We start from the raw sequence: 24905 nt of genomic DNA on the forward strand, positions 1-24905 counted from the left end.
GAAGTTAAGTAAAGTGTGCTGGATGATGTCCAGCCTCTAACCCGTCCACATGCATGCACACACATACACACACGCACACTCACACACACTCTACAGCCCGGCTGTCTGGCCTTCATCTGATCACTCACAGCTGGAGTGGTTTCCCAGAGGAAGCCCTCATCTAGGAGTGAGGACTCTGACCTCACAGTGAGGGCCCTGGCCTTACAGTGAGGGCCCTGGCCTTACAGTGAGGGCCCTGGCCTTACAGTGAGGGCCCTGGCCTTACAGTGAGGGCCTTGGCCTCACAGTGAGGGCCCTGGTCTCACAGTGAGGGCCCTGGCCTTACAGTGAGGGCCCTGGCCTTACAGTGAGGGCCTTGGTCTTACAGTGAGGGCCTTGGCCTTACAGTGAGGGCCTTGGTCTCACAGTGAGGGCCTTGGTCTCACAGTGAGGGCCCTGGCCTTACATTGAGGGCCCTGGTCTTACAGTGAGGGCCTTGGTCTCACAGTGAGGGCCCTGGCCTTACAGTGAGGGCCTTGGTCTTACAGTGAGGGCCTTGGCCTTACAGTGAGGGCCTTGGTCTCACAGTGAGGGCCTTGGTCTCACAGTGAGGGCCCTGGCCTTACAGTGAGGGCCTTGGTCTTACAGTGAGGGCCTTGGCCTTACATTGAGGGCCCTGGCCTTACATTGAGGGCCTTGGTCTTACAGTGAGGGCCTTGGTCTTACAGTGAGGGCCTTGGTCTTACATTGAGGGCCTTGGTCTTACAGTGAGGGCCTTGGTCTCACAGTGAGGGCCTTGGTCTCACAGTGAGGGCCCTGGCCTTACAGTGAGGGCCTTGGTCTTACAGTGAGGGCCTTGGCCTTACATTGAGGGCCCTGGCCTTACATTGAGGGCCTTGGTCTTACAGTGAGGGCCTTGGTCTTACAGTGAGGGCCTTGGCCTTACAGTGAGCTCTGGGACAGGTGCTCAGAAGTCAGGTTGATAAAACCCCAGATCACTGAGTGCTTGAGATTTCATATTTCAATAGAAAGTCACCGTATTCTGACCACGGAACTCAGCTGCTCTTTGCCCCATGATGCTTCTCCCAAATCAGAGCCATGAGCTGCCACCTGCCTCTGCCGTGTCTTAGGGCGGGTTTCCTCCTCCCCCTGAGCTTCTCCCTCTGCTGGGAGCAAAGGAAGCGAGGGCATCAGTCACACCCACAGTCCTGCTGACGGCCCCGCACCACAGAGTCCCCTCCCCTTCCTGCCGGCGCCCTGGCCCAGGACAGAGGGCGTGGGGTTCGTTTTCCCCACCGCTGGGCCACACCATCATCACCATCCTCTCCACTTCCAGAATTTTCTCCTCCTCGTCTGTTTGTTTCCCATTCCCAGTGGTTAAGCCCAGGGAGTGGAGCTCACCTGGTGATGGCAGGGGGCGGGGGGTGGGGGGGGGGCAGTGAGAAGAGGGCAGGCTCCGGCCAGGAGAAGGGTCAGCTCAGGCAGGAGCAGCTGCCCTCGGCACTCTTTGCTCTCAGCTCTGAGCTCCGGCCGGGGCTGTGCCGGGAAGACCACACACAGGGGCCTCACGTCCTGCCTCTCATCCTCCAGGCCGGGTGTGAGAACCCCACCATCTCCCTGCACGTCATCGGCTTGAACGGGCCCACCCACGACCTGGAGATGACGCCCCCCGACGACCCGCGGATGAGGTTTGCGCCCCAGTTACGTTAGAAAGTAGCAATGGCTGTTGAGGGGCCTGGTCTCCCCAGACCCCGGGGTGTTTACTGCTAACGTAAACACCCCCAGAAAACGGTAATTACCTTGTTTTCCGTGTTTGAGCTGGGTGTCCTGGCAAAGGGACACTAGTCCTACCGTCCCACATCTCACCCTGGACCTGGTATCTGTCTGCGCTCCTCCCAAAGGCGGTGGGGTTACCACAGGTGTCCAGCAGGGGGCGCACTGACTCCATCTTTCCAGAAACAGCCCGTGGAATCGCCCTTTTTGTCCATGACGCCCCGTTTTTGGAGCGTTTTTGGAGCCCTGAACCCGCTGCTTCATGAGCCAACACCACCACCACCACCCCCCTCCGAGGGTGAGGATCAGCGTGCCGTTGGTGTTTTCCTAAGAAGGGATGGTTGGAAGCAAACTTTTGGAATTCTTGAATATCAAAAAGCTGTGGTCATTTTCTCACATTTGTTGGGAATTTCAGCAGTATGCAGTCCTGTGGTTTGAAGACCATTGTCCCTCAGGTTAGCGGGTAGGCACCATTGCTTCTGGAACCCAGTGCTGCTGGCGGCCTGCTGTTCCTCCGATGCCTGTTCTGCTGGGGATCACCTATTTCCTTGTTCCAAAGCTGTTTAGATTTTGAAATAACACATCCAAAAGGGTTTTCATTCATCACCTCCTCATTCAGAGCCTGTCAGCTGAAATTCCTGTTGGGCACATTTCTCTGCTGTATGTTACAGTACCTAGACCTCCAGTCCCAGAACTTTCTCTGGGTCCCCTGTGCAGGGATTCTAAGGTGCTGCTTTTTCAACCAGCCTCGCCGCTCTTCTGTCTGCAGAGGAGGGGTAAGGGAACATGCCCGCCTAGTCCTTTATTATCATCATAGTTAGGTGTCCACAGAGAGGAGCCGTTAACAAACACGATAAACCCGCCAGCTTATGCGGGAAACCTCCCGCTTCTCCTTATGACCTTCTTGTTTAAAAAGGAATCTCCCCTTCATAGAAATGATCACCACTTGCCATCCCACGAACTGTTAAGTATTTGGATAAATTTTCTTTTGAGATTTTTTCCCTAGAAATGCGTACTTATTTGTTATTTGCTTGTCTGTTTTGTTTTGTTGTTTTTTTGTTTTGTTTGTTTTGTTTTGATCATTAAGCCATATTCCCAGCACCATTGGTTGTATAAATCTTTCTTTCCCCCCTGGTTTGGTCTGACACTTTTATAAAATACTAGAGGCCCAGTGCACGGATCTGTGCACACTGAAAAAAAGTTAATCAGAAGGTGGTCAACGGGGTGGGACGAGGCAAGACGGGCCTGACACACCCTGGAGCCAACCTCCCACAGTCCCTCCCTGGCCAGCCACACCTGGGGCGGCGCCAGAGCTTGAAAGGCATCTGCAGAGTGAGCGAGGTCCCTCGGGCAGGTGGGGTCCCTGGGCCTGGCCGTGGAGATCAGGCCAAAACTGGCAGTCTGACATCTCCCGAGGGTCCCAGAGTGCGAGAGGCACTCTGCAAAGTTGCTGTTGCTTGGCAGCTCCTGCATTCAGCATCTGCCCCCTGGTGGTCAGTGCACGTCATAGCTACCAGCCAGTTGCTTAGGCTTTTATATAGAGAGATTAAATTATATTAACTGTTCTGTTCCTATGGAAATCATTATGATTTAAGGCTGTTCACTGGCTTGTAGACCTACTGATTCTTACAAGAGTAATAAGTCTAGGGCAAACTGTAGCATTAGCAGCTTCTGGTATACACCCCCTCATGAGGGTTAGACTATTTTAAAGACTATCTTGGCCATTTTTGTCACTTCTTCTTATGTATAAACTTTAGAATTACTTTATTAGCTGAGCCTCTCATGGAAAAGAAGCTCCTTGCTCTTCCTATTAGAGTTCAGCGGCTTCTTTCAGTACTTACGTGGGACAAGCGTGCCAAGTGCTGGAGATGCAAAGTGAGCAATGCGGTGAGGTCCCTGCCACCAGCGCCTTTTGTGATCAGCCAGTTCTCCCCCGGATGGTCATGATTTTGAAAGCTTGGCCACGACTAGGAACATAGTGTGTTTGCCATCCTCTCTCTTAAACGCTGTCTTTCTGTTTCATCAGTTGTGTTTTTGTCTTTAATCTTCCTTGAAAAAATTACTCAAAGTTTATAATTCTATGAAATATTCACCCAATATTTCTTTTATTTTATATTATTTTATCACCTGATAAGGACTGTATATTTGCATTCAAGTTGTGCGGTCAGATTGGTAGCAGCTTCAGAGCAGATGGGGACAAATGGGTTTAGAAATCACCTTCTCGCGCTGCCCTTGTCCCTTGACCTCCCCCTGTGACTGCCCTCGGGGGCGGCTCATCACCAAGGTGCGCTCTGTCCTGTTGGTAAAGGCACGCCAGGGTGTTAGATGCCGTCAGGCCCAGAGACTAGAGCTGCCAGACTTGTCCTTTGTCAGACGTGTCAGCGGTGCCCACGGGCACGGGGCCTGGGGGAGCATGCCTGCCGTCTGCCTCACTTACCCAGAGGTCAGGCTCTCTCTCTCCTCACCTGATTTCCATGTGGTTTCCTCCGTCTCATGTACACACGACCTCCGGAGCTCCCCAAGGACAGAGCCCACCCTGACGTCCTGCCGCAGGCGGCGGGAGCCTCGCTCCTCTCCCGCGTGGGTGCTGCTGGCCACTCTCCAAGGGCCGCTGAGCAGAGCCTGGCGCGGCGTCCGACTTCGCTGGGCTGATGCCTTCCCTCCGGCCGCTGTGGAATGGCTTTGTCTGAGCTCTGGGCTGACAGTGTCTGTGCCGCCAGGAGGGAGAGCCGTGGTGGGTGGAGGGAGAGCCGTGGTTCGAGGAGGGAGAGCCGTGGTGGATGGAGGGAGAGCCGTGGTCAGTGGAGGGAGAGCCGTGGTCGGTGGAGAGAGAGCCGTGGTTCGAGGAGGGAGAGCCGTGGTGGGTGGAGGGAGAGCCATGGTCCGAGGAGGGAGAGCCGTGGTCGGTGGAGAGAGAGCCGTGGTCCGAGGAGGGAGAGCCGTGGTGGGTGGAGGGAGAGCCGTGGTGGGTGGAGGGAGAGCCATGGTCGGTGGAGGGAGAGCCGTGGTGGGTGGAGGGAGAGCCGTGGTCCGAGGAGGGAGAGCCGTGGTGGGTGGAGGGAGAGCCGTGGTGGGTGGAGGGAGAGCCGTGGTGGGTGGAGGGAGAGCCGTGGTCGGTGGAGGGAGAGCCGTGGTCGGTGGAGGGAGAGCCGTGGTCTGAGGAGGGAGAGCCGTGGTGGGTGCTGGCTGGTGCCCCCAGGAGGGCAGGGCAGTGAGCGGGCAGGAGAAGCACAGGCCCCGCCGGCTCGCCGAGCGGCTCAGCCACGGCCCGGCGCTGGCGTCCATGGCTGCCGCCTCCCTTTCAGCTGGAGACCCGGCACCTGCTTGGGGGCTGCTGTGCCTTTCCCCTGGGCCTCCCCCGTGGACTGTGCTGACGGAGCGGGCGCAGTGCCCGCTGACCACTCCACCCTCCGCGTGGACATCGGCGCCCCAGGCCGTGGCCTGAGGAGCGGAGTGAGCAAGTCCATCCTCTCAGCTCCCCACCTCCTGCCTCTTCACCGTCTGCCCTGCGGGGACTCCGCCATTCGGGACATGATTCCCATTCGAAGTCGTCCCTGTGGAGCAGGCTGGGCCTTGAGGTGGTGTTCAGGCCTGAGCACATCCCCGTGTTTGTGGGGAAATGCCGGGAGCGGCCCAGACCCCCGCAGCGGGGACAGAGCCCCGGGCCTGGGCTCGCAGGGCAGACACACACAGCACACAGTGCCTCAGAGACTCCGGACACCCGGAGGCTGAAAACCGCAAGCACAGGCTCCCCTTGCCTGGCCCCACCACATTCTCCGAGTTCGAGGACACGGCCCCGCAGTGCCCGCCTGCCCTCCGGCGGCCAGTTCCCGGCTCTCGGGGCAGGTGAAGTGGTTAAAACCCTGACAACAAGCAGGTAGATGGAGGCCGGCACAGCATTGGCTCTCCGGGGCAGCGGGTGCAGGGCAAGCCCAGGGCCGGTCAAGCCTTTCTGTGGACGTGGGTGGTGGACGCGGCTGTGAAATGTCCAGGGCGCCTTCCAGCGGGGAGGCCGGGCGCCATCCTGCTGCTCCATGGCCAAGGGTCTGCAGGACACAGAGGCTGTCCTGAGGGCCGCCTCACTAGGGGTTGCAGGGTAAGCAATAGGAGACATGTTAGCTGCCCTCTAGAACATTCTTCGAATTCACCTGAGAATATTCTCCTGTGCATTTATTTTCTTCTTAAATGTACTTTCCCCCTAAGACAGAATCCCGGTGTTGGAGGGCTCTGCGTAACGGAATCAGTCACCAGCCGTCCCTCCTGCTGGCGTGAGCACAGAGCTCCGTGGTTTTCGGGCATGTGACCTCTAGGCTGTCACACCAAGTTCACGGGCACCTGGGCCAGTGTCCCGGATTAGCCTGCGGGCATGTCTGGGTATCTGGCCACCACGGGAGAGGGAAATGGCGCACAGAGCTCCCTCAGTGCGGGCGGGGCCCTCCCACCGGAGTTGGGAACCCCCTCCCCCCTGACGTGCTTCAGCCATGGCCCCGACGTCCGGGCCCGGCCGGCTGTCTCTGGTCCCGTGGCCCCTGCCACGCGCTCACCGTGTGCCGTGTGATTCCAGGGAATACTACATCACCATGGTGAAGTGGGCCACCAACACCAAGGTCGCCGTGAACTGGCTGAGCCGGGCGCAGAACGTGTCCATCCTCACCCTCTGCGACGCCACCACGGGCGTCTGCACCAAGGTACACTGGGCAGGGACTGTGCCTCAGCAGGCCACGGGGCCCTTTGGGCTCCCTCGCTGCAGGCAAACCGCTCAGCTGCTTATTGTCAAGGTGGCCGCCTGCATCCAAGTCTCTGCATCGGTGCCACCTGGTGGGTGGCTGCAGTACTGCCAACACCCAGACTTGCTCTTTCAGTGTCCTTTGGCCTTGAATTTTCATTTCCCAACTGCAGAGGGACACAGCTCGCAAAGCCACTCTGTTGGGGCTCGAAAGCCGCTTCAGCAGCTCTCGCTGCACTGCCTAAGTGAGGCGCAGGGGTCTGTGCTGAGACTGAGTCCCTCCCTACCTTCTCCTTCCCTCCTCCCCCCGCCACCCCGCCAGGCCGGGGTTACCTGGGTTAGCACATCACTGAGAGCAGATCCAGGTTATTCTGGTGGGCTCGCTGAGGGGAAGGAAGGAAGGGAGGAAGGGAGGGAGGGAGGGAGGGAGGGAGGGAGGGAGGGAGGGAGGGAGGAGAACACCCAGCCAGGAAGCTGGGATTTCTCCTAATTCTACCTGTGCCCCCGGGAGTGTCCACACCGAAGCTCCATGGCCCCGGGCAACCGGAGGCCGGGCCAGCACCAGGGCCGCTCACGGTTTGGGAATTTGTTTGGCCTGCGGTGAGGATCACCCCACGCATTCTGTAGCCTACGTCCCATTTACTCTTTAAGCCCTCTTAGTGTTTCCGTGCCAGGGCTGTCCTCAGAGCTGATGTGTCCCATGACGTCTGGGTGCAGGCACAAACTCCTAAAGCAGGCAGCACATGCCGGGTCAGGGGTGACCGTTAACGGGGACACGCCTGGTTAGGGGTGAGCACCAAAGGACTCCTACCTGTATGGAGTTGTCCTCAGAGCTGGGAGAGTGACATTTCTTATTTGGGGACACTTGGTTTTGGCTCTGAGCCACACTATGAGACCGCCTCACCCAAGCGTGGCCTGGTCCTGAGCATGGCCTGGTCCTGAGCCGTGGCCTGATCCTGAGCCGTGGCCTGGTCCTGAGCCGTGGCCTGGTCCTGAGCATGGCCTGGTCCTGAGCATGGCCTGGTCCTGAGCATGGCCTGGTCCTGAGCCGTGGCCTGGTCCCAAGTGTGGCCTCACCTGGTGTGGCCCGGCGCTGTCTTGCCAAGGCAGCCCCGGCACAGGGAAGCAAACTGCTTCGCCCTGCGGTCATGGACGTTGCAGTGGCCCCGAGGCCTTTCTCTGATGCTCTCATTTCGTTTCAGAAACACGAGGATGAAAGTGAAGCCTGGCTCCACAGACAGGTAACTATCCCACGAGTGAGTCCCACCATGACCCCAGGGAGCCCAAGCAGACGCTAGGCGTGCGTGGCCTGGGGAGTGCGGCCGCCTGCCCGCCTGCTCCCTCGTGGCCCTCGCTCTCCTGGAATGGGCTCCGAGGAGGACGCCTGAGAGCCGCTGCTGTTGGCAGCCTACAGTGTTTGGTGAGACGGAAGGTCTCAGGGACAGGATGCCCTTTGGGTGAATTAAAAATGGTGGATCCACAAAGTTTCCCAGGAGAAAATGAAACACGGGCCACAGTTCTGTTTTCTGCACGTGGTTCCGTGGTCTCCCTGCAGCGGATGCCGCTGGGGTTCAGCACGAGCCCCTGGGGACGAACACCAGCCCCCTCCGGCTTCCCCGCCCCTGACCCTCCGAGGCTCTGGGCACTGGAGATCACGGAGGTCCGGGAGGCACACAGGTACTCACTCCATAACAAAAATAGCCGGTATAATAAAAGACTAGTATGCAAATCGACCAAACAGCGGACGACCAGTCCCTATGATGCCCACTGACCACCAGGGAGTACATGCTCACGCGGGAGCTGCCCCCTGGTGGTCAGTGTGCTCCCGCGGGGGGCGCCACGCAGTCAGAAGCGGGCTCACGGCCAGCGAGCGCAGTGGCAGTGGTGGGAGCCTGCCCCGCCTCCGCGGCAGCGCTAAGGACGTCCCACTGACGGCTTAGGCCCGCTCTCCTTGGATGCCGTCAGTAGGACATCCCCCAAGGGCTCCCGGACGGCAGGGGGGACTGGGCTGAGGGACCACCCCCCTCCAGTGCATGAATTTTGTGCACCAGGCCTCTAGTGTGTGTGTGTGTGTGTGTGTGTGTGTGTGTGTGTGTGTGTGTTAAACTTACACAAAAAAAGAGAACCCGAAACATTAGTATATTCCACTTTATTTTTCTCCTTTCACACCTGGCGTTAGGAAGGACAGGGGGCGCTGTGGGGGTTACTTCCTTCTTACCCTGCCGAGCGGGAGGAAGACTGGAAATTCTGGGGGAAGCTCACGCCAGATCCCAGTCTGAAATGTGGTCCAGGAGCTCCTGTGTCGTGTGTGGGAAGGGGGAGGGGCGGGGCAGCATCCCTGCCCACAGGGCTCCACAGACACTCCCGCAGCGCCCACTCCGCCTCCTTGGTCTGTGGGCCGCGATCCCCCATCTTCCCGTCCACTGTCCCGGTGGTGCCTCAGACCCGACACTGCTGCTTTTAAATGTGTCCATGTTGTTCCCTGCCATCGTTTCCAAAAGCGAATGGCCACGATGGCCACAGTGGTTTTCCTATGAACAAGTTTGAGTGCCGAGTCCACGACTGGAACAAATGCAGCACGAGAGAGAGGGGAGCCTGGGGCTGGAGCTGAGGCTGGGGCTGGGCTGGGGCTGGGGCTGGGGCTGGGCTGGGCTGGGCTGGGGCTGGGGCTGGTCTGGGCTGGGCTGAGGCTGGGGCTGGGCTGGGCTGGGCTGGGCTGGGCTGGGGCTGGGGCTGGAGTGGGGCTGGGGCTGGGACTGGGGCTGGGCTGGGCTGGGGCTGGGGCTGGGCTGGGGCTGGGGCTGGGGCTGGAGTGGAGCTGGGGCTGGGACTGGGGCTGGGGACTGGGGTTGGGGCTGGGCTGGGGCTGGGGCTGGTCTGGGCTAGGGCTGGGGCTGGGGCTGGGGCTGGGCTGGGCTGGGGCTGGGGCTGGTCTGGGCTGGGCTGGGGCTGGGGCTGGAGTGGAGCTGGGGCTGGGACTGGGGCTGGGGACTGGGGTTGGGGCTGGGCTGGGGCTGGGGCTGGTCTGGGCTAGGGCTGGGGCTGGGGCTGGGGCTGGGCTGGGCTGGGGCTGGGGCTGGTCTGGGCTGGGCTGGGGCTGGGGCTGGAGTGGGGCTGGGGCTGGGACTGGGGCTGGGCTGGGCTGGGGCTGGGCTGGGCTGGGGCTGGGGCTGGAGTGGGGCTGGGGCTGGGACTGGGGCTGGTCTGGGCTGGGGCTGGGGCTGGGCTGGGGCTGGGGCTGGAGTGGAGCTGGGGCTGGGACTGGGGCTGGGGACTGGGGTTGGGGCTGGGCTGGGGCTGGGGCTGGTCTGGGCTAGGGCTGGGGCTGGGACTGGGCTGGCCTGGGGTTGGGGCTGGGGCTGGAGTGGGGCTGGGGCTGGGACTGGGGCTGGGGTGGGGCTGGGGTGGGGCTGGGGCTGGGGCTGGAGTGGGGCTGGGGCTGGGACTGGGGCTGGGGTGGGGCTGGGGTGGGGCTGGGGGTGGGGGTGGGGGTGGGGCTGGGGTGGGGCTGGGGTGGGGCTGGGGCTGGGGCTGGGGCTGGGGTGGGGCTGGGGTGGGGCTGGGGTGGGGCTGGGGCTGGGGCTGGGGCTGGTCTGGGCTGGGGCTGGGGCAGGGGCTGGGGCTGGAGCTGGGGCTGGGCTGGGACTGGGGCTGGGCTGGGCTGGGGCTGGGGTGGGGCTGGGGCTGGGCTGGGGCTGGGGCTGGGCTGGGGCTGGGCTGGGGCTGGTATAAACTCGACTGCCACCTGGACCACCGTGTTAGCAGAGACCATGGTAACGTCAAGGCATTTCCCCTCCATCAGCCAATGCCAGGAGAGAAAGGAAGGCCAGGAAACTCCACTGTCTGTCTGGTTGTGTGTCCAGCTACTATTTATGCGTCGGGGGCAGGTGTGGGCTCTGTGGGTTTCAGGGACCGTCGGCCCCTCCGCTGAGCGCGGCCTGTGTGACCACCCCCTGGCTCCGCTCTGGTGGGCTTTGGGTTGTTCCGGTTCCATGAGCATCGTGCTGAGTGGGAGAGACATGGCCAGAACAGGGGGTTTCAGGAACAGAAAAGGGTCTCAGGATTGTCTGGGAGGCTGTGAAGGGCTGGGCCCACACTGCATGGCGGCTTTGATGTGGGGACGGGAGCGCTTTGGGACTAGAACGGACAGCGTGGTGAGGCACTAACTGCTGCCCGGTTCACCTTTCCTGCCTCCCGCACGCCCCCTAGTGGGACCCAAGCCCACAACCCGGGCATGTGCCCTGACTGACCAGAACTGAACCAGCGACCTCCTGGAACCTGGGACAATACCCAGCCAACTGAGCCACACCGGCCGGCCGCTCGGTTCCCTTTTTGCACAGTTTTATTTTGTGGATTTCATCTCAGCTTTTTAAAAGATGAGCCAGCTGGAGCCTCAGCTCCAGGACGTCCCAGCAGAGGGCAGTGAGAGCGGTGCCCTCAGAGGGGCCGGGGTCACCATAAATATGCCGGAGAGCTTAGGTGTGACCTGGTGCAGCGTGGGGACCAGCCCCGTGGCTGCGGTCTGTGTCCGAACAGGAGGAGGCGAGGGCGACGTACCGAGCACCTGCGCTTTGCTGCCCCTGACAGCGGGCTGTGGGCCCGGTCCGAGGTCCCCCGCTCCCCATCCCAGCACCCCCATGGCGGAGCACCCCCACGGCGGAGCACCCCCACGGCGGAGCACCCCCACGGCGGAGCACCCCCACGGCGGAGCACCCCCACGGGCGGAGCACCCCCACGGCAGGTGACCTTCCCAGAGGCCAGGGAGCTGCCCCTCCGCTCACCCATCCTCAGCTCCGCAGGGGCCAGGCCCTCAGCCTGTGGTACAGACTCTCCGCCGGGCTGCTCACCCAGTGGGAGACAGCCCAGCACCCAGCAGGCGGCCTGGACGTGACCTGAGAAGCCAGAGCTTCCCACCCAGATCACACCAGCACTTGGGAAGGAGCGTGATGTGTAACCAGCTTTTATGGTGTGAATGTGAAAGCACACGCTGAGCAAACCGTGAGACTTTATCCAGGTGGGCACCTCCATCCGGCCGGGCCAGGCGGCAGCCGGGCGTCAGAGCGGAGACGCAGGGGCTGGGAGGTGGTGTTCCCTCCGAGCGAGCCGGCCCCTCACACAGCTCCGGGTCGGTGAACAGATCAGTGCCAACCACGCGTCCTGACCTCCCTTCCGGAGGCAGCTGACGATGACGCGCATCCCCGCGGCCCAGAAGACAAGTGAGGAACGCCTGCGGCTGGACCTGCCGTCTGTCTGCGGCCAGGGAGGCTGCGGAGCGCCAGCCATCACAAAGGCGTTCACACACACACACACACACACACACCCGCCCGCTGGCCCACACAGGGACATCTAAGGAGAGGACTGGAGTCTGGCACCTCATGGCAACCTCCCAGACACCGGGTCTGCTCAGTTAACTGTCTGCTAGATACCCGTTGCCAGGGCAACAAGGTGAGCTAGGGCACCTGGCGTCCATCGGACCCTCCCCTCCTCGCCTGTCCTCCCATCTCCCCCTGAGGCAGTGCTCCCATGGAGCTTCCCCGAGCCAACAAGCAGAGGCAAATGTGTGCTCCATCCCATGGCGGAGACCACCACCCCCTCCCTTCTGTGGGAATATTCCGGAGGAAGTGACAGCCCCTCTCCCCACATTCACCTGGTCACCGCTGTCCGTGACCTTCGGAGCGCCCGGAGGCACACTCCCAGCAGCCTGCCCCAGGCCATCGCCTTCGACCACAGTCGGTCCTGGAGGCCCATCTCTGACCCTCTTTCTTCACCGGGGTCTCAGTTTTGCGATTTCACATTTGGCCAAGACCCGTGGAGCTGAACCGTGGGAAGAACTGGCAGAGAGGCCACCAGCGCCTCCCGCAGGCTTAGTGGGAAAAGGGCGCACTCTGCACAGATCTGCTCTGAACAGGGCCAGCCAGGCATCACGTGATGAACTCCGTGGCTCAGGGACCAGGGATGCTCCCCAAGCCCAGGGGTCAGAGCCGGGGTGCCACGGCCCTCCCCGCCCACTGCGGAATGTTCCGTGATCCACATATGATGACATCCCCTGATTGACGCCTTCTCAGAGTACAAACAGCACTTCGGCCCAGAATTAACTCTTCGTTCCTCTTATCCTGTGTTTTCCCTGCGAGCGTGCCATCCTTCCCGTGTTATCCTGCTCGTCACTCAGGCTGTAAAGCATGTGTGAGTGTCTGAACCGCACTGTCACCGTAGCCGGGAGCAGAGCCTCGGCGCGTTGAGCTGGTGCTCCGGAGAACGGGGGGGTCACAGCCTGTTTTATAAGTTCCCTTCGTAGGGGAACATGAAATCCACTGGCCATAGACCGGGGAGCTGGGAGAGAGCAAGGCGGGGACCTCCGGGGCAGGGTGAAGGGAATGATGGACACACGCCTCTTACGCAGGTGGTGCGGGATAGTTAGCACGGAACAGCCGGCCCTTAGCTTGGTAACCGTCACCGTGAGGACTGTCCCGGTGCCAGTGGTGTGCCCCGCGGGGTTACCCAGACACCTCACAGGTGTGTTGTTTTAGAGGCAGAAAGGCAATGGGCTCAGGAAAGATCCGAGTTGAACTTTGTCAGGGAAAATCCTGGCCTAGGCCATGACTGCCCACTGTAGCCGTTTGCAGTTAAAGTTTAATTTTTAGACCTTCCTTTGTGGTGACTAGGTCTCCGGGTTTGCACAACCACCACGCAGGCCTCCCCTGAGCCTGTCAGGACAGCATGTGGTCCCTCCGTCCACACCCAGCGGCACCGGCACCGCTGGGGTTTCCGGCCGGCACTCGGCAAACAGTCCATGCGAAAAGCCCGATTGCCTGCCAGTTTTCTCACTTGTAAATGCCACGCTTCCACCTCTAAATGGAAAAATAAATGTTTGCAGGTTAAAGGTTTCATTTCATAGCAAAGGTTCCTGGAGATTAAATGTCATTTTAATCACATGTTAGCTTATTTCTCTGGGCACCCGGATTTGCACGGGTTTGTTCGAGGCAGGGAGCTGAGCCTGCCCGCCAGCTGGGGCCCATGCCCGGTTCACGCTCATCCCCGCACGAGGGGGACTCCTTGGGTCAGAAAATGTGTGTGACGTCCAGCTGGTTGGTGTTCATTGTGGAAACTTTGCAACCGGAGCTCCCGAGAGCTGAGATGGTGTTATACCAAAATCCCTTTTGCCCATCAGGGTGACAGCCACCCACAGGGGCTGGTGGGGGCTGAGCAGTGCTGCTAGCTTTTGGGGGACAGGGTGGAGACCTGGCAGCTGGCTGTGAATCTAGCCGGGAATTCCCTCCCAGGACAACTGAGAATGTCCCTGACCCTGCTTTTGTTTCTCATCAACTTCCCTCCATTAGAAGCCATGCTGCAGCACAGCGAGCACGTGGTGGTGGTTTCTTCCCACAACTTTCTAGAACGGGTACTAGAATGGACACAGTGTTCCCGGGGCGGGCATAGTGCTCCCGGGGCGTGTGCAGTGCTCCCGGGATGAACCCGGTGCTCCCGGGGCAGGCATGGTGCTCCTGGGGCAGGCATAGTGCTCCCAGGATGAATCCGGTGCTCCCGGGTGGGCACAGTGCTCCCGGGGCAGGTACAGTGCTCCCGGGATGAACCCGGTGCTCCCGGGGCAGGCATGGTGCTCCTGGGGCAGGCATAGTGCTCCCAGGATGAATCCGGTGCTCCCGGGTGGGCACAGTGCTCCCGGGGCAGGTACAGTGCTCCCGGGATGAACCCGGTGCTCCCGGGGCAGGCACAGTGCTCCCGGGATGAACACGGTGCTCCCGGGGCGGGCGTGGTGCTCCCAGGGTGGGTGCGGTGCTCCCTGGGTGGGCACAGTGCTCCCAGGGCGGGCGTGGTGCTCTCGGGGCGGGCGCGGTGCTCCTGGGGCGGGTACAATGTGTCCTTGTGTGCTATTTCTTGTTTCTTGGTCAGCTATTTGTGTAAACTGGATTTGGTAAAATAAAAAAATAGAAAACAGCAGGGAGAAAATAGGGTTTGTTTTCAGGCAGAATCAGGAGTGAGGTTGCTCTAAGCTCCTTAGGAGAGGTCATTGATGGCACCAGAGGAATTCTGCAGAATGCCCTGGTTCCAGGCCTGATGAAGGCGGACCCCCGGCCCGGGCGGCCTGAGAGTGGCCCCAGCCCCCGCTGTGTGTGGGGCTCGTGGGGCCCCTTCAGCGGCACTTGGCACGTCCCTCTGATTCCCACATCCGGCCGTCTTAGGGACCAGCAGGCCGCACAGCGTCCGCGCTTGCACATGGACTAGGGATTGGAGCGAAGGCCCTCCAGCTGCCGGCCAGGGCGCCGGCTCGGCCTCTGGGGAGCAAGAGCCGTGGCCGGCACTCACGGGTCGCTGTCACCCACAGAATGAGGAGCCGCTGTTCTCCAGGGACGGACGGAAGTTCTTCTTCGTCAGAGCCATCCCACAGGGCGGGCGGGGCAAGTTCTACCACATCACCGTGTCCTCCTCCCAGGCAAGTCCCAGTCCCTCACTGCGGCCTGGCCCTCCCCCTGCCTTCTCTTCCTCCTTCTCCCCTCCCTCCCTCCTTCTTCCTTCTCTTCCTCCTTCTCCCCTCCCTCCCTCCTTCTTTCCTCCTCCCTCCACCTCCCACCTCCCTTTCTCCTTCCTTCCTTCTCTTCCTCCTCCCTCTCTCCATCCTCCCTCCTTCATTCCTTCCCTCCTTCCTTCCCTCCTCCTCTATCTCCACCTTTCCCACCCACTTGCCCATATTTCTCTCTTCCCTCTCCATCCCCCAGTAAGGCACCAGTTGGGTTTGCCAGAGTTAAATGGTACCAGCAGCACAGGGAGCTCTGATTCTTCTCTCGCCACGACGCACCGGGTGGGGGGGCGCCGTGGGGGCTCCGTGGTCAGCACACAGCAGGACGCACGGACGCCCGAGGGGAGGGTGTGGGCGGGGACCACTCCGAGGTGTGGGGACACCCCGCTCCTGGCACCTGAGGGGCCGGGACCCGGAGGGAAGCGGGTGGGGCCGCGCCCTCCTCACGGCCCGTCTGTGCAGCCCAACAGCAGCAGCGACAACATCCACTCCATCACGTCGGGGGACTGGGACGTGACCAAGATCCTGGCCTACGACGAGAAGCGGAGCAAGATGTGAGTGCGCGGCGCCCTGGGCGGGGGTGGAGGGGGGCGCCGGGAAGGCCTTCCTCCAGGGGTCCCGCACCTGCCCGGGGTACCCACCTGCCCGGGGGTCCCGCACCTGCCCAGGGTACCCACCTGCCCGGGGTACCCACCCGCCCAGGGGTCCCACACCCGCCCGGGGGTACCCACCCGCCCGGGGTTCCCACACCTGCCCAGGGTACCCACCCGCCCGGGGGTACCCACCCGCCCGGGGGTCCCACACCTGCCCGGGGGTACACGCCTGCCCGGGGTACCCACTTGCCCGGGTACCCACCCGCCCGGGGGTCCCGCACCTGCCTGGGGGTCCCACACCTGCCTGGGGGTCCCGCACCTGCCTGGGGGTCCCGCACCTGCTCAGGTATCCCACACCTGCCCGGGGGTCCTGCACCTGCCCGGGGGTACACACCTGCCGGGGGGTACCCACCCGCCCAGGTACCCACCTGCCTGGGGCACCCACCTGCCCGGAGGTCCCACACCTGCTCAGGGATCTCACACCTGCCCGGGGGTCCCTGCTCCTGCCCGGGGGTATGCACCTGCCCATAGGCTCTGGTGTGGGGGCCAGGGTGGCGGTCATGTGCCCCTGGGTTTGGATGTGGAATCTCTTTACAGGATATAACCTCCCGCAGGGCCAGGGCCCAGACAGAACCCGGGCAGGTGCGTACCCCCGGCAGGTGCATACCCCCGGGCAGGTGCGGGGACCCCGGGCAGGTGCGGGGACCCCGGGCAGGTGCGGGGACCCCGGGCAGGAGCAGGGACCCCCGGGCAGGTGCGGGACCCCCGGGCAGGTGCGGGACCCCCGGGCAGGTGCGGGGACCCCAGGCAGGTACAGGACCCCAGGCAGGTGCGGGACCCCAGGCATGTCTGGGACCCCCGGGCAGGTGCGGGACCCCCGGCAGGTGCGGGGACCCCAGGCAGGTACAGGACCCCAGGCAGGTGCGGGACCCCAGGCATGTCTGGGACCCCCGGGCAGGTGCGGGACCCCCGGGCAGGTGCGGGACCCCGGGCAGGTGCGGGACCCCGGGCAGGTGCGGGACCCCCGGGCAGGTGCGGGGACCCCAGGCAGGTACAGGACCCCAGGCAGGTGCGGGACCCCAGGCATATCTGGGACCCCCGGGCAGGTGCGGGACCCCCGGCAGGTGCGGGGACCCCAGGCAGGTACAGGACCCCAGGCAGGTGCGGGACCCCAGGCATGTCTGGGACCCCCGGGCAGGTGCGGGACCCCCGGGCAGGTGCGGGACCCCCGGGCAGGTGCGGGACCCCGGGCAGGTGCGGGACCCCCGGGCAGGTGCGGGACCCCCGGGCAGGTGCGGGATCCCCGCGCAGGTGCGGGACCCCCGGGCAGGTGCGGGACCCCCGGGCAGGTGTGGGACCCCTGGACAGGTGCGAGACCTCCGTCAGCAGAGGCTCAGTCCCTCCGGAAACGTAGCTGGGCCCAGTGCTGCTGTAGCCACAGAATGGTGGTTCCTGAGCAGGGTCTGCACGGGGTGGGGGGTTGGCTGTGGGGCCACAGCTGCCCAGGAGCCACTAACTCCTGTCACCTGCCTCTCCACAGCTACTTCCTGAGCACCGAGGACCTGCCCCGGAGACGCCACCTCTACAGGTACGGGGGCCTCACCTCTACAAGTATGGGGGCCTCACCCCTACAGGTATGGGGCCCTCATCCCTACAGGTATGGGGGACCCTCACCTCTACAGGTACGAGGGCATCAACTCTACAAGTATGGGGGCCTCACCCCTACAGGTATGGGGCCCTCACCCCTACAGGTATGGGGGACCCTCACCTCTACCGGTACGAGGGCATCACCTCTACAAGTATGGGGGCCTCACCCCTACAGGTATGGGGCCCTCACCTCTACAGGTATGGGGCCTCACCTCTACAGGTATGGGGCCCTCACCCCTACAGGTATGGGGCCCTCACCCCTACATGTATGGGGCCCTCACCTCTACAGGTATGGGGCCTCACCTCTACAGGTATGGGGCCCTCACCTCTACAGGTACGGGGGCCCTCACCTCTACAGGTATGGGGCCTCACCTCTACAGGTATGGGGGGCCTCACCCCTACAGGTATGGGGGCCTCACCTCTACAGGTATGGGGGCCCTCACCTCTACAGGTATGGGGGCCTCACCTCTACAGGTATGGGGCCCTCACCCCTACAGGTATGGGGCCCTCACCTCTACAGGTACGGGGGCCCTCACCTCTATAGGTATGGGCCCTCACCTCTACAGGTATGGGGCCCTCACCTCTACAGGTATGGGGGCCTCACCTCTACAGGTATGGGGCCCTCACCCCTACAGGTATGGGGCCCTCACCCCTACAGGTATGGGGCCCTCACCTCTACAGGTACGGGGGCCCTCACCCCTACAGGTATGGGCCCTCACCTCTACAGGTATGGGGCCCTCACCTCTACAGGTATGGGGCCCTCACCTCTACAGGTATGGGGCCCTCACCTCTACAGGTATGGGGGCCCTCACCCCTACAGGTACGGGGGGCCCTCACCCCTACAGGTATGGGGGCCCTCACCTCTACAGGTATGGGGCCCTCACCTCTACAGGTATGGGGGCCTCACCCCTACAGGTAACGGGGGCCCTCAGCTCTACAGGTATGGGGCTCTCACCCCTACAGGTATGGGCCCTCACCTCTACAGGTATGGGGGCCTCCGGGCAGGGCCCTCTGGGGGGAATCAGGAGACATGCTCAGCCACCCAATGGGACACTTTGCTATATTTCCACTTTTGTCCAGTTGAGTCCCCCTCTGTCCCTTCTCCCCATGAGACCTGGGGGCCTCGGGGTGGGGGACGGGACCTCAGGGGCAGGGCCTTGGACAGGCTCTGGGATTGGAGACCACAGGGGGTCAGGGTGGCTACAGCGACCCCTCCATGACCAGACGCTGCACTGGCCTTGCCGGGGGTCGGGGCCAGCGTGAGGGACCGGGACCACGCCACAGAGCGTGTGCCGGCGGCCGGCCGGGGACCGGGAGGGCGGGGCCGCAGGCTCCTGTGCGGGTGGGAGCTGGACCTCTGGCGGCTCCTCTCCTGGGCTCACGCCGCTCCCCCTCCAGCGCCAGCACCGTGGACACCTTCAACCGGCAGTGCCTGTCCTGCGACCTGGTGGGCAACTGCACCTACTTCAGCGCGTCCTTCAGCCACAGCGCCGACTTCTTCCTGCTCACTTGCGAAGGTGGGTCCCGCCTCCCGCCCTCCACCCCTGGTCCGGGCCCCCGCGTCCCCGCCCCTGGTCCGGGCCCCTGTGTCCAGGCCCCCGTGTCTGAGCCCCTGTGTCCCTGCCCCTGTGTCCAGGCCCCCGTGTCTGAGCCCCTGTGTCCCTGCCCCTGTGTCCCGGCCCCCCATGTCTGAGCCCCTGTGTCCCAGCCCCTGTGTCCTGGGCCCCCGGTGTCTGAGCCCCTGTGTCCCCGCCCCTGAGTCCTGGCCCCTGTGTCCAGGCCCCCGTGTCTGAGCCCCTGTGTCCCTGCCCCTGTGTCCCGGCCCCTGTGTCCCCGCCTCTGCATCCCCGCCCCTGGTCCGGGCCCCTGTGTCCAGGCCCCCGTGTCTGAGCCCCTGTGTCCCAGCCCCTGTGTCCAGGCCCCCGTGTCTGAGCCCCTGAGTCCTGGCCCCTGTGTCCCGGCCCCTGTGTCTGAGACTCTGTGTCAAGGCCCCTGTGTCCCAGCCCCTGTGTCCCAGCCCGTGTCCTGGGTCCCGTGTCCCTGCCCCTGTGTCCCGGCCCCCCATGTCTGAGCCCTGTGTCCCAGCCCTGTGTCTCCGCCCCTCTGTCTCCGCCCCTGTGTCTCCACCCCTGTGTCCGGGCCCCTGTGTCTGGGCCCCTGTGTCCCCCCCCCCCTGTGTCCGGGCCCCTGTGTCCAATCCCCAGTGGACCCGGTGCCATGGGCAGGGAGGTGGGCTAAGGAGCTTATCCCTCTGTGGAGCCGCAGCTCAGTCTGCACCACAGGGAGAGTTCACACTGATAGGTCCCCGGCGGGCATAGCCGTGCTGTCAGCTCTGCCTGCATCGTCCATAAAAAGTAAATGTGCTGTGAGCACTGGGCTAGGTCTGCAGGCCGGGACTGGGAGGTGAACTGAAGGAGTGAGGTCAGAGAAGTCTCAGGGAATGAATATTCCCTGTGCCCCCCTTCACGGTCATTCACCCCGAACTTCAGAAAGAACAGCAACTTCCTGAAAGACATGAGCGAGGCCTGGTTAGGCAGTCGCCCCAGCGTGCCAGGGCTCAGCTGGTGAGACTGTGGCCCCAGCGTGCCAGGGCTGTGGCTGAGCACCCGGCGGGCACTCGGAGGGATGGACCAGCACGGGCATCAGTAAGCGGACAGCACATCAATGACTCTCAAAACCCGTCAACAAAAAGGTTTAAAAGACGTAAACCCACGCCTGGCTGGTGGCTTGGGTGGCTGAGCATCATCCATGCACCAAACGTTTCAGATTCAGTCCCGGTTGGAATGCGTGCAGGAGGCAACCAATCCATAGTTCCCTCTCACTTCGGTGTTTCTCCCGTCTTCCTCTCTCTCTAAAAATCAACAAATACATTCTTGACTGAGGAGTAGAAAAAGAAGACAAACCTCACAAAGAGAACAAGAGGGATGCGGTGCCCCTGCATTTCAGATGTCTGATGCAGAGACTCACAGCCTGATTCACAGACTGCGTCCTCCACCCTCACTGCAAACGGCAGCAAAGCAATGGCCGGCTTAAAGAAAGTGCGTGCCCGGCTGCTTCTCCGACTGCAAAGAGCTCCCAGGCCGCCACCGCCGCCGCTGTAGGCGGGGAGACAGCAGTCAGTGTGGAAGGGAGCCCGTGGCCAGTGGAGCCGGGCCGGCGAGCTCGGTGCCCGGCGTGCAGGGACCTGCCTAACGCGCCATCCTCCCCTGAAACCGGGCGTGACGGCAGCGTCTCCCAGGCCGCGGCGAGGGCTCACCCGGGCCCGACACCGGCGCCCAACAGCTGGTGACGCGCGGGGACAGAGCGGTCAGGGCGGCCTGGTCAGCGAACCCGTCTCCGCCCGCCAGCAGACTCTGCGCCACCAGCTGCAGCTGAGGCGCCACCTCTGTGGTCCCCACCTCTGTGGTCCCCTCAGCTCCTCCTGCCGCGGGCTTCCCAACGGGACTGGCACCCCTGCTTCTCCCAGGGGGTGCTGGGAGCCCGGGTCTGCTTACCCCGCAGGGTAGAATGTTCCAGAGGTGACCAGTCACAGAACACTCAACCAGCCGTGGCCGGCGTGACAATGAGGTGCCCACGAGTCAGGCTCATGCCCCGGGCCTCTGAGGCACTTCCTCCGGAGTTAGGGAGTCAGGACAACCCCCGCTTCCTGTCCATCTCCCTTTGCCTTTACCCCTCGGAGGCCCGGCCCCAGCCTCCGCCACCACCCCCTTGGGGCCGGAGCCGGGCAGTGCTCGGTGAGGTTACGGGTCCGCCTGGAGCTCCGGCACTGGAGCGATGGGGTGGCAGGCCGGATGGGGGCGCTGCGGCAGCCTGTGGGGGTGAAGGGTTCTGAGGCCCGGCCTGTGGTGAGAGAATGGACTATTCGGGGAGGGCAGGGGGCAGGGGCAGGTGGAGGATCGCTGGCCACGCTGGGCCTGTGCGTGAGCTCCGGTGCTGGGCCTGAAGAAGGCAGCCGTGGACGGCGCCCAGGCCCCTCTGCCCCAGATGCCCCCTGGGCACTCCCAGGCTACACCCGACAGCGAAGTGGCGGCAGGGGGACGGGGCGCCATAGTGCTGTCACGTGACCGTTTCCCAGAGTGCCCCAGGGCCAGGGAGGGGAGACTCGGGGACTCGGGCCCTGTGGTTCCCGGGGCCCCAAAGCCAGCGCAGGGCTGTCCGGCAGGGCTGTCTGATGGAGAAATGAGCCTCTGGACGCAAAGGGGGCTTTGTTAGTGATGTGTGATGGGGACAGTGACCCTCAGTGATGTTCTTTATGGGGTCACGTGGCTGACAGGCAGAGGCCGTTCCGCTGCCCTCCCTGGCTCCCCAGGCCCCCTGCCCCCTGCCCCCGGCCCCCTGCCCCAGGACCCCCGCCCCAGGCCCCCTGCCACTGGCCCCCTGCCCCTGGCCCCCCGCCCCAGGACCCCCACCCCAGGACCCCCGCCCCAGGCCCGATTCTCCTTTATTCTCACATCAACTAACAGTGCTTCTGTTTCTCTCCTGGCTTCTCTTCTCCTGAGGCAGGTCCTGGTGTCCCCATGGTGACTGTGCACAACACCACAGACAGGAAAAGTAAGTCCTTCCCTTTCCTCACGCCTCCCCGCGGGGCGGTGGGAGGGAGCAGCCGTCTCCCCAGATACACCACGCGGTGTCCTACTCGGAGCCAGAGATGGCGGGCCCTCACTGTTCCCAGTGCCCCCATCACCAGGATCACTAAGTGCGGTGGGAAGGCTGGGAGGCCTCACACCCCACCCCACACCCCACACCCCGCACCACCCCTCACCCCACCCCACCCCTCACCCCACACACCACCCCACACCCCACATCCCACCCCCCTCACCCCACCCCACCCCTCACCCCACACACCACCCCTCACCCCTCACCCCACACCACTCCCCTCACTCCACCCAACACCTCACCCCTCACCCCACACCACCCCCCTCGCCCCATCTCACCCCTTACTCCACACACCACCCCTCACCCCTCACCCCACACCACTCCCCTCACCCCACCCCACACCACCCCTCACCCCTCACCCACACCATCCCTCACCCCTCACCCCACACACCACCCCCTTACCCCACACACCACCCCCTTACCCCACACCACTCCCTCACCCCACACCACCCCCCTCACCTGACCCACACCACCCCTCACCCCTCACTCCACACCATCCCTCACCCCTAACCCCACACCCTACACCACATACCACACACCCCACATCACACACCACACCCCACATCAACCCCCCGAACCCCACCCCACCCCACCCCTCACCCCACACACCACTCCCTCACCCCACACCACCCCCCTCACCCCACACCCCCCCTTACCCCTCACCCCACACCCTACACCACACACCACACACCCCACCCCACACCAAACCCCCTAACCCTCACCCCACACCACCCACTCCACACCATGCACCCCACACGTGCCAGGGCCTGGAGGCCACAGCAGGCCACGCAGTGCCTCATGCCAGCCTCTGAGCTCCGCCTGCCCCGTCGGCCCTCGGTGAGCTCCCTGGAGGCGGTGCACCTGGGGCTGCCCTGTCCTGGAGGGGTGTCTTCCGGAGGAGGGCACGGGCAGAGGGCGCGGGGGGCAGCACAGGGAGCTGTGGGCTCCGAGCGCAGCTCACAGGCAGAGGGACCCCGTGAGAATTTGCCGCCCACAGCCCTGGCGGTTCAGGGGGCGGCGCCGCCGGGTCTGGCTGCAGCTTTGTCTGAGGCCCGAGGTGCACCCGCGCCGAGGCCTGGGGCGGACAGGAGGAAGGACAGGAGGAAGGACAGGAGGAAGGACAGGAGGAAAGCCGGGAAGAAGCCCGGGCCTCGGTGAGGCTGGGAGTGGCTGGTCCTTCCGGGCCTGAGCACCTGCACCAGGGCGGCCTCTGAGCAGGAAGGGGGGAGGGGGGAGCGGAAGGGAGGGAGGGAGGCGGGAGGGCGGGGCGGTGCACACCTGCCGCAGAGTGAGGGGCTGTGGGCCCTGTGGCCTGAGCCGCCTCGGCGGACGGAAACCTACAGCCCCTCCCGCACCGGGCGCCGGGGCCATCAGGGAGCTGCCCAGGCTCTCAGGGGCGGAGGCCGTGGTGTGTCCTTCACTGTTTTGTTTTTTTAGGTTTTATTCATTTCAGAGCGGGAGGGAGAGGGAGAGGGAGGGAGAGAGAAACATCCATGATGAGAGGACATCATGGCCTGGCTGCCTCCTGCACGCCCCCCACTAGGGACGGAACCCATAACCTGGGCCTGTGCCCCGACGGGAATCGAACTGCAACCACCTGGTTCCTAGGTCGATGCGCAGCCGCTGAGCTTTACATGTTTTAACTCAGTTCACCCCCCAAGGCTGTCGCACCCATTTTCCAGCCAAGAACACTGAGGCAGAGAGTGTGACTGATGGCTCCGGGCACACAGCCACAGAGGGGTGGCGGCGGGAGCCCCGCCCGGGCTCTGGGCAGAGCCTGCCCCTTCCCCCTGGGGTTCAGCGCCGGAGCGGGGCCTCCCTGAGCTGGCCGAGCCCCCGCCCCCTCCCCGCCCTCAGATGGCTCCTCCCCGGCACCAGCCCACCAGGCCCGCCCGGGCACGGCCTCACCTCCACCCCACCCCCTGTCTGAGGAGCCCGGTGCCAGGACGGAGGCTCCGCTCTGGGTGGACTCTGTCTGCCTCCGTGTCCAGGCCGGCGGGAAGCTGAGGGCAGACACTGCGCCTCCCACAGCCCCTCTGCTGGCCATTCAGCCATGACCCGCACACCCGAGCGGCCGCCACGCCCCGTGGGCCTGGCTTCACACACGGGATCACGCGTGTGGTCATAACAGCAGCGTCCCCCAGGCCGCGTCTCCACGCCCGGGGCTGGAAGCTGTATTCACCAGGGCCCGGACCGGACCTCCCCGCCCCCTCACCCCTGGGACGGGCGCTCGGCCTCACGTGGTGGCCACCTAAGTGAGGCGCTCACACCACAGCCCACAGGGCCAGGCAAACACCACGTGTCCCCGCGCCGCGCCGAGCCCTCCCCTGTGTCGGACAGGACGGGCGAGCACAGCAGGCGCATGAGGAAGCCATCAAACAGCCCGCCGGCTGGGCTCAGGAGAGGCCCACACAGAGGCGACCCTGTAGACTCGGAGTGACCTCTGCACCACACTGGCACCCACACCAGGCACACACACTGGGCACATGTACACACACACCAGGCACATATACACACACATCGGCCACGTGTACACACACACCGGGCACAAATGGGGCACCTGTGCACACACACCAACACATGTACACACACACCGGGCACATATACACACACACTGGGCACATGTACACACACACCGGGCACAAATGGGGCACCTGTGCACACACACCAGCACATGTACACACACACCAGGCACACACTGGGCACATGTCCACACACACCGGGCACATGTACACACACACCGGGCACATGTACACACACACTGGGCACACACCAGGCACATACACGCACACAAGGGGCACCTGTGCACACACACCGGGCACACACTGGCACCTGTACACACACACTGGCACATGTAGACATACTGGGCACCTGCATGTTGGGCACCTGCGCACACCCACCAGGCACATGTACACACACACCTGCACCTATACACACACCGGGCACACACTGGGCACATGTACACACACACTGGGTATACACATTGGGCACACAC

The 24905-nt window shown here is 63.5% G+C and overlaps 2 protein-coding genes across 4 annotated transcripts in view; both read left to right on the plus strand.

Annotated features, from left to right (window-relative positions):
* DPP6 (dipeptidyl peptidase like 6) overlaps positions 1–24905 on the plus strand; it is a 431250-nt gene that overhangs the window by 386927 nt on the left and 19418 nt on the right. For all 3 annotated transcript variants that reach the window (XM_084897509.1, XM_084897508.1, XM_084897510.1), the window contains exons 10-17: positions 1570–1667; positions 6317–6440; positions 7681–7719; positions 14823–14930; positions 15477–15568; positions 17148–17195; positions 18653–18771; positions 21758–21805. In XM_084897509.1, the coding sequence (XP_084753635.1) occupies positions 1570–1667; positions 6317–6440; positions 7681–7719; positions 14823–14930; positions 15477–15568; positions 17148–17195; positions 18653–18771; positions 21758–21805 (676 nt within the window). The remainder of the gene's footprint in view (positions 1–1569; positions 1668–6316; positions 6441–7680; positions 7720–14822; positions 14931–15476; positions 15569–17147; positions 17196–18652; positions 18772–21757; positions 21806–24905) is intronic.
* Positions 3730–24905, plus strand: part of HTR5A (5-hydroxytryptamine receptor 5A) — a 134073-nt gene continuing 112897 nt past the window's right edge. Inside the window, exon 1 of the mRNA XM_084897552.1 lies at positions 3730–4082. The gene's annotated coding sequence lies outside the window, so the exon portion shown is untranslated. The remainder of the gene's footprint in view (positions 4083–24905) is intronic.

This window comes from Pipistrellus hanaki, assembly GCF_964339955.1.
Source record: "Pipistrellus hanaki genome assembly, chromosome: 10".
NCBI lineage: Eukaryota > Metazoa > Chordata > Mammalia > Chiroptera > Vespertilionidae > Pipistrellus > Pipistrellus hanaki.